The sequence below is a fragment of the Mycteria americana genome, chromosome 4, assembly GCF_035582795.1.
Source record: "Mycteria americana isolate JAX WOST 10 ecotype Jacksonville Zoo and Gardens chromosome 4, USCA_MyAme_1.0, whole genome shotgun sequence".
Taxonomy (NCBI): Eukaryota; Metazoa; Chordata; class Aves; order Ciconiiformes; family Ciconiidae; genus Mycteria; species Mycteria americana.
Window position 1 is genome coordinate 38257013 of NC_134368.1, and position 14102 is coordinate 38271114.

Below are 14102 nucleotides of genomic sequence, written 5' to 3' on the forward strand. Positions count from 1 at the left end.
GCTGGATAGCATGTGAGCTGAAGAGATGTAACACAAGCTCAGATTCCTGGTTGTAAACTCACACGTACCAGCAACATGCCCTAATCAATAAATAAATGGCTACTCTGGGATGCTTTGCTTTCTCCCCAGTGATTTCCCCCAGTGGAAGAACATAGAGATCTCCAAATTTCACCCAGGTGTGGAATCAGGAGGTCCATCTTCAACATGGCCCATGGCTACCTCTTTGCTCCCTTGTCTTCTGCAGCCCTCTTCCTCTCTTACTGTTCTGCTGCTGCTCTCTCCAACTGAGCTAAAAAGCCTTGCAAGACCAGGAGACTTGCAGACGGCTTTGCACATGTGCTTCCCCAGAGGTTTCAGCCCAGGAGTGGGTGCAGCTGGCCTTGCCTGGAGCCAGCAGATCTCATTCAGCAGGACTGTTCCTAACACCTTATTTGCAGCAACGCCCTGTCCCCTGCCAGCTGAAAAACCACTGTATTAGGGACGTCTGGTATGAGCCGAAGTCTGTGCCTCCCAGCTCGCAATGAGTTCAGTGGAATTACTTGTATTCGTAAGGCTGGCGGATGCTGCCATTTTAAATATTTCCCTTTTTAAAGTTATTTAAGTGAGATTTTTATTAAGTATAGTCTACATGTGCAGCTGAGAGCCTCTCTGCTTCCAGGCACAGGGTGCAAGTGACCACTGAGCTGCTGCGGAAGGTAGCAGGTATTTTGACTGGTTCATTGCTAATTATTGCTTCAGTAAACAACAGCTGTTCAGATGCAGCTCAGCTTCTTGCTTTGAAAGGATTACAGTGCCCAAACTGTAGTCTGGTATTATTGAAAAAAGCAAGAAAAAAAAAAGTTATAATCATTTCACTCCCCTACTGCTACAGATTTTATGGGCCTTGTAGTGTGCTGTTATGTCAGGCATATTAATTGCTAGTGAGTCGATGTTAAGCAAATGAAACAGCTTTGTGCAGTGTTTGGACACTTGGTTATAGACAGTTTAACAGCAGTCTTCTGGAGAGACCGTGCATTAGTCTTAGATTATTTTTCAGCACTAGAGGAATGGCTCTTTCAAAGTAACTATAAAATGAACCATTGCTGCCATGCAATAGCAGTAATAAGCTGTTAAGGTACATTGCAAAGCATGAGGTCAGAGGCAGTGTGTTCTTCCAGCCACCCAAGAAGTGTAATAGCAACTAATTAGTGCAGCTCCTTCAGAGGCTATCGCTATTGCGACAGGAGGAAAGAAAGGCAGAAAAGTGCAAGGGGGGCCCAACTGTTACTATCTGCCCTTTAGATGAAGGAGTTGTTGGTATTAACTTAGCAGAGGGCGAAGGCCTGACCCAGCATAGCGCGGAGTGTCACTGATGTGCTCTTGGCACTGAAAAGAAAAATAGCCCTGTTCTCTACTCCATGCAGTTCCTGGCCTTCCGCTTTCTTCCTGAGGAACAGGATTTATAGGGGCATCTGCCTTGATTTATTGAGGAGCAAAAATTACAAATTCACTTTCAAGGCACGCACGCACACAGGCTTTGCTGCACAATACCAGACCAAGCCCTTCCCCTCCGCCCTCCCGGCTACAGGCGGCTGTTGCCCTGCAGTAGCTGGCCGAGTATTGGCCCAGCGTTGGTATTAGGCTGCGGCAGTGCCCATGGCCATGGCCAGCCACCAGCTACCGTGGGGCTGCCTCCAGCCAGAGCACGTCCCCTCCAGCTAAGCTGAGAAACAGGCTGCTCTTTGTTTGAAGCAGTTGATCTCTATGCTGTTGCATTTCACTGGCTGCAGATGAAAGCCATCTGTAAACATCTTTTGTGCAGTTAAAAACACAAACCCCCATGTATTTTACTAAACGCATATACCGGCAGTCAAGCTGGCACCCTTTGATTGCATTTAAAAAGGAACATGGTGGTATTAGCGCAGCTACCCATCCTCAGGTGCAACGAGCCTGGCTGAATCGCCAATGAAAGGGACCTGCTTGAGGATGGCAGACCTGGACGTGCCACCGCAGCTGGGCGACGCGGCAGGGCCAGGGTGAGCACGGGGCAGGGCCGCTGGCCTGCAGGCGGCCGGGCTGAGGGCGGCCAGCAGGGCCCCACACTTGGTGCTGCCCTTCCAGGGCACCTGCCGCCTCCTCTGCAGGGCTGCGGGTACGGCACGTCACAGGGAGCTGGAGAGGGAGCAGGAGGCAGCGTTGGGCCCAGCAAGACGCACCAGGCTGCCCGCCCAGCTTGGGTCAGCCAGGCGCCATGCTGCGGGTCGACATGAGGTGCTGCTCTAGGAGACACGGCACCTTAAGGCTGTGATTTTTATTCGTTTTATTTATTTATTCTTTTATTTTTGCTAGAACCCGGCCTCAGCCAGCGGCACCGTGGAGCAGCAGTAACAGCCCGCGCCCCGGAGCCGCACCGAGCCGTTAAAATGGCGGCCCCGACCCCCACGCGCCGCGGCGGTTGCGCGGGGCCGGCCGCTGCCGCCCCTCCCCTTCCCGCTAGGGGGCGCACGAGGCACGGCCGAGCGGCGCTGAGGGGCCGGCCGGGCGGTGCCGTGTCCCGGCGGCGGGGCCGCCCTCTGCCGCCGCCCGCCCCGGGCGGAGGAAGGGAGGGCAGGTGCCCGAGGGGCGAAGTGAGCGGCCGCGGCCCCCTCCCGAGGCCGGGCCGCCGCGTCTGGGGGCTCGGGGGCGAAAGGGGTGTGCGCGGCCTCGCTGCGGCCCTGCTCGCGGATGGCGCGGGGTCAAGCGGTTACGGGAGCTGCTGTTCGTCCCGGCCCGGACGCCGTGTTGGGCTGCCGTGCCTGGGCGGGTAGCGGCACGCTTGCGGCTGGGAGCGCCCTTCAGCGTCTTCCCTGAAGTGTGAGCTTCCTTGTGGGGTGGGGCAGGGCCCGGGAGAGAGCAATTTCCTTTCCCTGGGTAAGGCAGGGGCGGTAGCTTGGCGGTCCTCGAGTTCTGGGTGCCAGCACAGCAAGCCCGCCCTGGCGACGCTGCAGGCAGCAGCTCCCTATTTTGCACCGAGTGATGACTAGATACTGTCCCACCTTCACCGGAGCTGACAGAGGATGAAACACCTGGGAAGGAGCAGGGAGAGTCGGTAATTGAGGGCAATGTACGCTCAGGGCAAAGTGCAGTCACTGTTGGCGGAGACAAGGTTTTATTTTTTATTTTTTTAACCTAAACACTTGCCTGTGGATGCCTTGGAGACATAAACATAGAGGCACATTGGCTCCTACCATGCTCGTGAAAAGACTGTAATAGAGGGTGAGGAGGTTTATTTTAGTTAGTTTTAATAATCAGCTGCTATAAAAAGTAACAGAACAGCGCATCTCTGCTGTGGAAACCAAGGGATGTTTTTAAAATGCCTCATCCTTGCACTGTCCGTTTAAAAACTTGGGGCTTTTAGAGTAATCTTGGTTGGCTTCAGTCTGTATCAAATTAATTTGGATGTTTCAGGGTTGGAAAAGGGGAGGGCATAAGGGAAAGACAAACCCAAACCCTCTGGCCTGGTGTTGACCAGAGTTACAAAGTTTTCACTTTGATGTCTCCTGTGAGGCTAAATGGAAGGTGCCATTGTCTGGTCTAAACTCCATCACCAGCACCCATTACATGTAATTCCAATAGCCGCCTATTTTGCCAAAAGCTTCTGGAAAGTACTTCTCCTGTAGTTTGTTTTAGTGGTCATGAAGCAGAGCTCCCCTCTGCCCTGTTTTTTTTTAGTACCCAATTCCTAATGTGGATTTTATCAGAATTGCATTCCCACCCACTCCCTCTTCCCTCCTCCCCCATTTAGAAGCACTTCACTACAATGGGTATTTTTTCTGTGAAGGCACTTAGAGTCTATTGTCAAGGCACCCTTTGGTGCTTTTTTTTTTGGGGGGTGGGGGTGGGTGAGCTGTTTAAATCTCTCCCTGCAAGATGTTTTTTTTGCCAAGCTTCAGATTTATGTGTGATGTCTCCTTGTGCACTCTCCAGGGTTTTAACAGCGTCTTTGTGATGCATTCACCAGGACTGTACAAGAGTAATGTTGCCGGTGCCATATGCAGAGATAACATTGCCTTCCTATTTCCTTTGTTTAACAAGGCCAGTAATCTCATTAAGCGTCTCCATCCCTATGAGCTCTTCATTGCCACCACTATTGTACTGGAATCTTGCAATGAGTTATTTATCTATTATGCGCTCCTCATTCTTTCCAGTCATTGCTTTCTTGTAGGCGGCTACATACCTTTCATAGCAAGATTTGCATTTCTTATTCTGAGATATTTTACTTTTGGAGTTGCCTGTATTAAAATGCATTGTGTTTGAATGGGCTCACTTCAGCGAGTGATCCATATTGTTCTGTATGACTGCTCTGTCCTAGCCATTATTTGCCACTCCATCAATTTTTGTCATCTGCAGATGTTGGCGTCACTAATTTTTTTTATATGCGCTTCCCCATCGTTGTGGAAAATGGTGACTAGCACCTGGTCCTAGTATTATGGTCTTGTACACTCCCCAGCCCCCCCAGGCCATTTTTTTCCCCAGTAGTTCTTGTCAGCAAACACTGGATGGACTTTTCTACCGCATTGCATGCCTATAGTTACTCTCAGATTTGAATTCTTAACTGATTCCTCCATTAGCTTTCCCCATACTGTTGGTTTTTTGTTTTTTTTTTTTAATTGCTGTAAGGTTAATTGGTTCATTAGATAGCCATTCCTGTAATTTCAGTTTTAAAATGATTCCTAGGCTTGGAATGTGGAAATACTTCATTGAGTTGGGATAACAATTTCCCGTGTGCCTCTGTAATGCATGCCACTTTCCCTGCTGTCTCAGACAGCTTAAGTGTGATTGAGTAACTAGAGCCAGTTGAAACATGTTGTCGCCTTCCAGCCCTGTTCTTAGTTTCTGAATTTCCTCCTTTTCCTCCTGATTCCCAAAAGGCTTTATTAAGACAGCTTTGTGGGAACCATTAACTCTAAGCTGCATAATTACGTTACTATGGGCTTTGACTTAGTTTATAGTAGGAAAAAAAAATGCATGTGTCTCTAGAAATTTATATTCCTCAATGACAGAATTTTAACTTAGTAAATTAAAAGGATTACTCAATTTACCTAGGAGGTTGTAGTAATTAACAGCAAGAGAGTATACCTGCAGAACTACTAAACGCAATAAAATAGGTTCTGTAAAAACATGACACTCTAATGAGCTGCCATGTTATTATGCTTGTTCTTCACCTTCCAAATTGCACATAAGAATCTTATGTGCTTAGAGAAAGGGATGGTGTTGCTGTTTAGCTTGCTTTGTTTAGAAGTGGGGAACAATATTTAGTGTATTTATCTTTATTTAGGGATGCGTTTTATGTCGTCCTTGCACAGCTCAGAATTGCATGTGTTTGTGATGCTAGAAATCAGGCCAGGATATTTTTTTTCTGTATTTTTTTTAAGGCATGTGTACAAAGAATAGCGCAGTTAAGATAATCCTCATGCCAGTATTTGTGCAATACTGTGTGACTTCACTCTCATCGTTGCATTTTAGACCACCTAATGACAGGCCACCTCCCTTTCCCTCTCCCTCCCTCGCCATCCCCTGCACATCTCCTTACTAAAGCAGGGTCAGACAGCACGTTCGTGTTCCTCTGTCACCCTCACAGTCCCAACTGCAATAGCCAGTATTATATCTTGTGAAGGTGGCATGAGAAACAAACCTTTCCACCATCTTTTCACCCTGAAAGGCTTAAGACGTTTTTAGTGATCTGCAACAAATACTCAGGTTTCTGGGATGGATGAACAGACAAGCTGCATTTTTTCAGATTTTGGTGGTGCACTTAATTAAGCATTGGCATCCTTATTTATGTTACTCCTGCTGAAAAATAGGCTGGGGGGGAGGAGCGGGGCTTTATCTATTATTAGTGTTTTGACTTTTTTTATACATCTAGCCTAGGCACTCACACAGTTAAATTTGCCTCATATGGTCACTCTGCCACAAAGCTAAAAACTTCACAGGAAAAATTAAAGTCTTAAGCTCTGTCCATCAGCATGACAGCTATAGACCATGTGTTCCTTTTCTCCCAGGGGGAGAAAATTGGCACCTACTCATCAATTAACTGGTTTTCATTTTGGCTTTTTTTTTGGCTCACTGAGCCCCAGGAACTTCCGCGTGCAGTCAAAGATCAATTTAATTTTATAAGCATTGCATATTTAGTCCTTAGCACTAATTGGCTGTAGATGAGAAGCTGATCAGTCTGGTCGATTTGGATGTGGCTTTGCAGTTAGGGGTATGATTTCACTGTGCCTGTGCTGTTCAGTTTATGCTGTGTGATGCTCTCTGCTTTGGCTTATTTTTAACCCTGGCAGCTTCTAAGTAGTGTCAAATAAGCAGCTTCTAATAAGCTGCTTAGAAGCTGTTTCTAATAAGTGTCTTTGCTTTGTGTTTCCCATCCCCAAAGAATTACACACTAGTCTCTTCCTCTTTTTCTTAAAGGTTCTCAAGCTGGCCATATGTATAGCTGTAGCTTGCCATTCTGGAGTTAGCACTAAACCAAGGTATTAACACTTTTAGAAGATTTTTCTTTTTTTTCTGAAAACGGAATTCAAACATTTTGTCATCTCAGATTCTCTGCGAATGCAGCCTATTCTCTCATAGACAATAATTTTAAACTGTTATTTTTTGCAGTGTTTTTTCTTTTACAGTCTTTCAGCCATCACTTTAAAAGTGCCTCTGAAGAGTGGCAGTGGCAACGGGCATTTTTTTTTTTCCCTTGTCAAATGCAAATCTCTCACCTCCCAAGTGTGAACATACAAAGCTCTCTTACTGGCTTTTTTTTTTTTAATAACAAAATTAGGCCACAGTTAGCTAAGCAGAGTGACCTGATTCGTGCTGGATCAACATGTTATCAACTCGAGGTTGTCACTACAAAGTAAGCATGGTGAAGTCTGCCTGTTCCAACTAAAATCAAAGCAGTCTCTTGACATATAGCAGTGCTGAAGTCAGCAGTTTCTGCAAAGTGGGTCTAAATGCAGATTGAAGGATCTCTTCTGTGTATATATGTAACTACCAGTGCCAACCTAATTATTTATAATCAAATACTTTGTTGTATTTTTACTCAGGAGGACACGAGAGAAAACAGTTCTAAGTGATTTTTTTTCTTCTTTGGCTTTTCCTTATCTATAAAAGATTTGGCTTTGTGAGGTATATTTAATGTTTTCTCTAAAGTAGGCCACCTGAGAGATCCCATGGAGTAATTCACTTTGCTGAGTTAGCAGACGAGGCCATCGGACAGAGTCAAAAAAGATACTGCCAACTGTGAAGCAAATGAATCAATACCAGTGCAACTGGATCAGTTTGCTTCTTCCGATACAACGAGAAAAGCAATAGCACAGATGCAATATCTGACATACAGATTTAAAAAACAAATATAAACACACACACACACACACATTGGGTTGGCTTTTATTGGAAAGCCTAGATGCAATCTATAGTTATCAATTTGTGGAAAATTCAGGACACATATAAAGTTAAGAAGGCAAATTAAAAGAACAATACAAATCAGACGAAATATACATCTCAAAATATCAGGATAGCATTTTGACTGGCATTGCCTAAAATACTTAGAATCTCCTTTCTTTTTTTTTGTAATATGCTTCTTTTAATTATACATTTTTTTTCTTTAAAAAGATCTTTTGTTTATATATTCCCCAAGGTCACTATTTCCTGCAGGAGCATGTCCAGATCACAAGTCTTTTTTAGCAAGAAATAGGCTCATTATACCCACTAACAAGGCCACTAATTGGCTTGATTTGACTTTATCTAAAATGATCACCAACAGATACTATAATTTGTTGTTTATTGGTGCCAGAACAAAGGAGAAGGAACTGGTACGCGTCAAGTAGAAGATATATTTCATTGTTGACATGTTATACAAGCTTTTCATATTCAAACAGAACAGAAACATTTGACATAATTTAGAATATGAGCCTATTTCAACAGAGAGCACTTACAGCATGCTAAATACAGTGCTGTGGAAGAGCCACCCAACAGAACTGCAAACACCTAGCATTTTACATCTTTAAAAAGAATACGTAGATCAATGACACGCCTCTGGGGTCTGATATATCATCCTCTCTAAATTTAGGGCCCTCAAGACTTCAAGGGTAAAAATACTAACAACTAATCTGTGCTTTCATTCTAATAGATGATTAGCATTCATTATATGTGTAATTAGTTCTGTATGCTCTACCAAATACACACATACAGTAATAGCACTGATACTGTAGATTCGGTAGCGACTTGGCTGGGAGAAATTCAAATCTGTTTATCAAACAATCCTAATGTGCAATTTAGAGTATGTAATACCATAGACTCTCAGAATACAAAGCAGTTAGAAAACTATTTTTATTACATCCACTTGAACCATTCATAGTTAAGACACGTTCACTTACTATGTTTCGTCATTATAATACATGGATAGAAATACTGCGTATATTTCAATGAACATCAAAAAACCCCAATTTTGTCTCATCTTAAAAATATTTATTTTTGTGGCTGAATTTAGTGCTCATGAGAGTAAAGCTCTAAGAATGTTTCAGCCAAGATGTAGAACAGATGCCATAGATGCCACCACAGGCTTCCTATAAGGAACCAGCTGCACACTTCAGTTCTGTCCTGCAGCAAATATACTGGGCCTTGGAGCAGGGCATGCCAAATCTATGCAGTGGTGTGGAGATGCAGAGTAGGCACCAGAAGTGGACCTTCATCTCCATCCCCAGGTTCAGCGTTCACAGTAATGGGATTTGATCTGCCAGCTGAAGGCCAGGAGATGAACCTACTGAAGAGCCTGCCTGCCTAAAGAGCAATTCTGTAGCATCAGGTCAGAGGTACGCTTCTTCTATCTGGAGTTATAACATCTAAAAGAGCTGTATTATACAGAAGACAAAGTTGACATAACTGGATGAAACTACATAATTTCTTCTTCTTCTACATACAATTTGCCAAGCACCTGAGACACTATTCTCTCCATTGTGAAACAAAGCTTCTAAAAAAACAACAGAAACCCCACCTGGTATGAATAAATGTCCATTTATTACGTTAGGGCTGGAAAAAGACAAGGAAAACCCAACCTATTAAAGTCTTCCATCATAATAAACGAGACTTATTTGGTTACTGTGCCTTCTAACAATGACTGATGAAGTGGCACTGGCCTGGGTGACAGGAGAGGTACGGGAGGGGAGGGAGCTGTGGTCTGATTCAGCCAGCCACTTCGGAGTGTCCCATCCTATCAGCAGAGTGATAGATGCACAGCTTTAAACCTAATACAAAAATATTAACACTTTTGGACATTAGTCATCACTGTTATATCTCTACAATATAATCCTTTATACTGTACAGCTATAACATAAAAGGTGCAATTCCTTTTTCTTTAAAAAAATCACACACAGCACATGTTTTTATCATTTTATTTTTAAGTATAAACTTTTTTAAACACTTTACATAAATTAACTCCTCTGAGACTAATATTTGATGTACAGTAAATTGTAATTCATATAAAAATCCATAAACAACTTGTCTCACATAATTTACAAAAAAATCAGGGTTTCCTTTGCTTATCTGCAACAAGGATTCTACTTGCCATTTTCCCCCCAAGGCAAACCATGTTAGCATTGTAAAATCCATTATTAAATTCCCATGGTAGCATAAGTCACTTGTGCCAATGTCCTTTTAGAAAGCAGCACAGTTTAAAGCAGTTGGGTTGTCTATAAACAGTAATTTTTGCCCCACGTTTTAAAATTAACAGATATATACCACATCCTATGCAGTGAGAAAGAGAGAGAGAGAGAGAGAGAAAGAGAGAGACTACTTCTCATAAGCAAAGGTCAACAATTCAGTAATATTTGGAAACACTGTATGGGTCTGTATCTTAATTAAATACAGTGCCTCAAAGGAACAGACAGCCTGTTGCAAAATCTGTAGGCCTTTTTCTTTTCTTTTTTCTTCTTTTTTTTTTTAATACTTTTCAGTCCAACTTGAGTGCAGCGATATGCATATGTAAACATATTCTTTAAAGCAGATCACCTTTAAGGTCATTGAGAAAAAAAAAGTTTTGTCGTTAGCAGTATCATTCTTCTGAAAGGCGCTCTTTTCGTTACAGAGTCTGTTCGGATTGTGCTACAGAAAAAATCTGAGCAAAGATGTAAGCTTAGGCTCAAGTAGTAATGCAGCAAAACAGTTTGGTCTCCTTTTTAGAAGACACTGGTACACAGTCTCTTTGGCAGCCTGAGCTAAGCCAGTGTGTTACCTCTTTCCTATCTCACTTTGTCTGAGGAACTGTATATTGTTAGCGCTGTCTGCTAATTCCGGATATTGCTCCACAGAGAGTACATAGTACCCATCGTATCCTTGTACCTTTCCAGCACTTAGCAACTGCCTCTTTTCTCCTTCTGTCCACAACCTGGCGCCTTCCTCTCCATCTCTTACTCTCTGTTGTTCTCTGGCCCAGGCACTGGAAAGAGCTCTTTGCCTGGCTTGCTCCAGTATTCGGGCCTTTTCCTCATCAAGTGTCATGCCATAGCGGACATGAAGCGCTAAAGCACCGTATTGCATTTCAACATCAGCAAACCTACGAGTCCTGCCGTTTACCACCGTGGTGGACTGGGAAACAGTGACGTTGATGCCGTTCTCCAGGGCCTTCCGCCCACTTGTCAGCCTCAGTGTCCCAAGGTCACTCTCAGGGGAGGTGGTCTTGATAAAGTAGTGCGTGTCCTTTCCCTCAACGGTGAAATGCAAGTTTTCTAGGTAGTAGGCGTTGTTCAGAACAGCTGCCACTTTTATGCAGTCCTCATTCGCAATGTTGAGCACATTTGTTTGCACTTTGCCTTGATTGACAGCGAGCATCACCCCTTTCCCAATCAGAGACTTCACTGTAGCAAACCATAGCCATGACTTCTCTCCACTGGATTTCCGTCTGCTGACCTGCACTTCTGCCATCTTTCCCAGGGAAAGGAAAGCCTTTGCTTGTCTTGCCACTTGTTGTTGCACTCCAGAAATTGGCTGTAAACAAGAACAGACAGAAGTTTTACCAGCCATCTGTAGCCCTCTAGATGCCAAACAGCCAGGCTTTCTTGGTGTGCTGCCCGTGGACGACAACAGGATATGCCACAACTGACAGTGCCAAGGAGTTAATTAAATCTACATACTGCTTGTTCTGCTGAGTTACAGGACTATTTTGCTTGATAATGTTCAGTGCTTTTTCTCTTTGTCTCCCCAAGAACCTGCACAAATGTAAGATTTAACTTCAGAGGCTGCTTACTGGGCTGCACAGGACAGACCTTTGCAATACTAATACTTCATATGGGTAAGAGCTATCTTACTACAGTGTCATCTCATCCTCTGAGCTTGTTCGACTATGATTCCTGTCTACCATGGGTCTATCCAAATTAAGGAGATTTTTGCAGGTCACGAAGCTGCGCTTTAGAACAGGAACAAGCCCTTCTTTACGCTGAGTCAGGAGACAGAGTCTCTCAGGTAGCTGCAGTCTGAGACCAAACTGCAGGGAGGCTCTTATAACCCCTCAAGCTGCTAAAGGAAGGGGGAGGGGAAATCAAACTGTAATGACAGTCTTTACAGTAAAAGAGAAGGAAGCAAATGGTACAGAGCAGAGGGGTGGAATATTGGGGACTGATGCCCTTTCTTGCAAATAATTGCAGAAACTCATAAAAGGGGATGTGTGAAAAAGCTGCGGCCAATACAGTTGTGTGAGCTTCCATTTCGATCCAAGTGTCAGCATGCTGCCTAAAAGAGATGAGCAGCTTCTCTCCCCAGAATTTCAGAGGGGTGCAATCCTGACTACAGCAGCGTGCTTTGTTGACAGCTAGCAAAGAGAAGGGGCAATGAATGAAAAGAACCAACGTGCAGGTCTAAAATACGCTCGCTCGGTATTTCATGTGTTACCGTATCTGGGGTGTTCTTGTTGAAAAGGTAGGTGTGCTGTAAAAGGGAGGAAATAAGAGGTGCAGTGGTGAGGTGCAAAAGCACAAGATGGAAAAGCTAGGATAGGACTATCTGTTTAAAAAGTTTGCTTGACTGTTAAGGCTATGTGTGGCCCAGTATGCCAGATGGACTCTTGGTAAAGAGAGAGGATAGCTGGGGAACAGGACCTGACAGCAGAACCGCTGTGGTTAGCCAGAACAGCTAGAAGAGCAGGAGCAGCTAGCAGGAGCGGTTAGCGAGCGCAGCTACGTAGTGGGGCAGCTCACATTACGGGGTCAACGGTGGTTGGGGTGAGACCTTACAACTGCACAGAATAGGCACATCTCATCTGCCTAACCCTGGGTCTTAACAGCTACAAGCTGTGAATGAGCTAGTATTGACGGAGGTGGGGAGCAGACAGCTGCCCTCGCAGTTGTCTCAGCAGGAAACAGAGAGAAAGATTTAAATAGCTTTGGCTGCACTTTTGAAAAGGAGTACTTAGTTTCTGTAGATGATCCAGTTTATCTTCCAATTGACCCCTTCTCCCTTCAGTAAAATACTGTTTAACCCACTTGATTCATTGCTGACAAATGAGGCAAAAGCCTGTTTAGCTTTCCCAAATTTCTGGGTGGGAGACAAGCAGGAGTCATTAACAGACTTCCACAACCTTAATTCAGCCTTGCTGCTAATCAAAGCCTGGCAAAAGGTTTGCAAAGGCTTCTCTGCTCTGCCATGAGGGCGGCTTTCTGGAGGGGACAGTTCCTGAGGGAATTATGAATTGACTTGGACTCTCAGTTCTTCTTGAATGTGGCAGATTTCTGTCTGCACTTGCTAACAAGTATGGATTTCAGCTGTTGTAAATCCTACATGAAAGCTATTGAGCACAAAAATATATTCTAGACAGCACGCTCATCAGTGAGAGCAGCAAGATGCTATAGCAACTTCATAATGACAAAGTTTGTTTATTTTTAACATGTATCCTCAGAGCTCTGAAGCAAAACCTCAGAGCTCAGTAAAGCTCACTCACTCCAGAACGTTTCAAAATACTAAGTGGTTTGTATATTTACTTCTGGCTCCTGGTTGCATTTGCTTGTTCAACAGTGAATATCACAGTCACAGCTTCTTCCTACCTGAGAATTTTGAATCTTTGTGTTCCTCCCACTTCTCTCTTTCTCTCTGTCATGTCACATGCCCCTGGCACTCCTCACGTTGTTGAGCTCTTTTGTGAAGAGTTTTGACAACTAGCTGTCTGCTCTCATCTCTTTGACCAGACTGGTTCTTTTCCTGATGTGCCTTTGCTAGTGTTGGTGGATAATTGCATTCTTTAGCCTTTGAGATCTAAATAAACAACCTCTGGTAGTTCTTCACAACCGTGCCTGATGACAGGTCTCTTATCTCCTGATACAACCACCTTGCCTGGAGTACTTGCAATGTTCCTCCTTCACCGCTTCTGCTGTTCATGGGAGACACTATTCTCATGCTGCGCTTTAAGGTCTTTCCCTGTTACTCAATCCCTGGCTATTAAAAAATATATATAGTGGGTTGCGTCATGCGTGCAAAATTAACTTCCATATGCTCCCTTCTGCTGGGCCACCCTTCTAATGATTTTTTGTCTAAATTAAGTTGTACGGTTCTTCAAGATCATATCCTCTTTTAATGTCGTAAAGTTCTCTATCATGATTCTTGTAAAAAGAGATCTGGTTTTGACTGCTTACAATGGGATTACCCATTTTACTGTCTCTTAACACTTCCTTCTTAACTGAGAATTGTAGGATTTTCGAGGGCATAGGACTTTGATCTTTGAGTAAGTTTGATTTGTAAATATAATTTTCTTAAATAGCAGATTTAGATTTTAACTTCCACATTTATTTCTTCCATAATTTAAAACTGTAGCAGGTTTTCAGGACTGAAGTTCATTTTTATCCTCCCAAAGAACTTCATAAGCACCTGGAGTTTTGGTTTTATGTAATGTAATGGGTTTTACCTCAGGTAATTTAATTTTCAATATTTTATCTTTACATATAAAACATGGTTAATATTAAAGAGAAGTAAAATTGTAGTGGTGCCTGGTATGCATAATTTATATCACTTGTTCTTCTGTTTATTTCAGAGTCTATTTTTTACTACAGTGTTCAGTTTCTGCCTTCAGGCAGAGCATTAGTACAAATCTATGTAGTTTTTGCTATGAAACT

General features: G+C 43.7%; 1 protein-coding gene across 20 annotated transcripts in view; it reads right to left on the reverse strand.

Annotated features, from left to right (window-relative positions):
* Window positions 1-7396: 7396 nt before the first annotated feature.
* TENM3 (teneurin transmembrane protein 3) overlaps window positions 7397-14102 on the reverse strand; it is a 502889-nt gene continuing 496183 nt past the window's right edge. For all 20 annotated transcript variants that reach the window (XM_075500260.1, XM_075500278.1, XM_075500277.1 and 17 more), the window contains one exon: window positions 7397-10992. In XM_075500260.1, coding sequence (XP_075356375.1) covers window positions 10237-10992 — 756 coding nt within the window. In that variant the 3' untranslated portion in view covers window positions 7397-10236. The remainder of the gene's footprint in view (window positions 10993-14102) is intronic.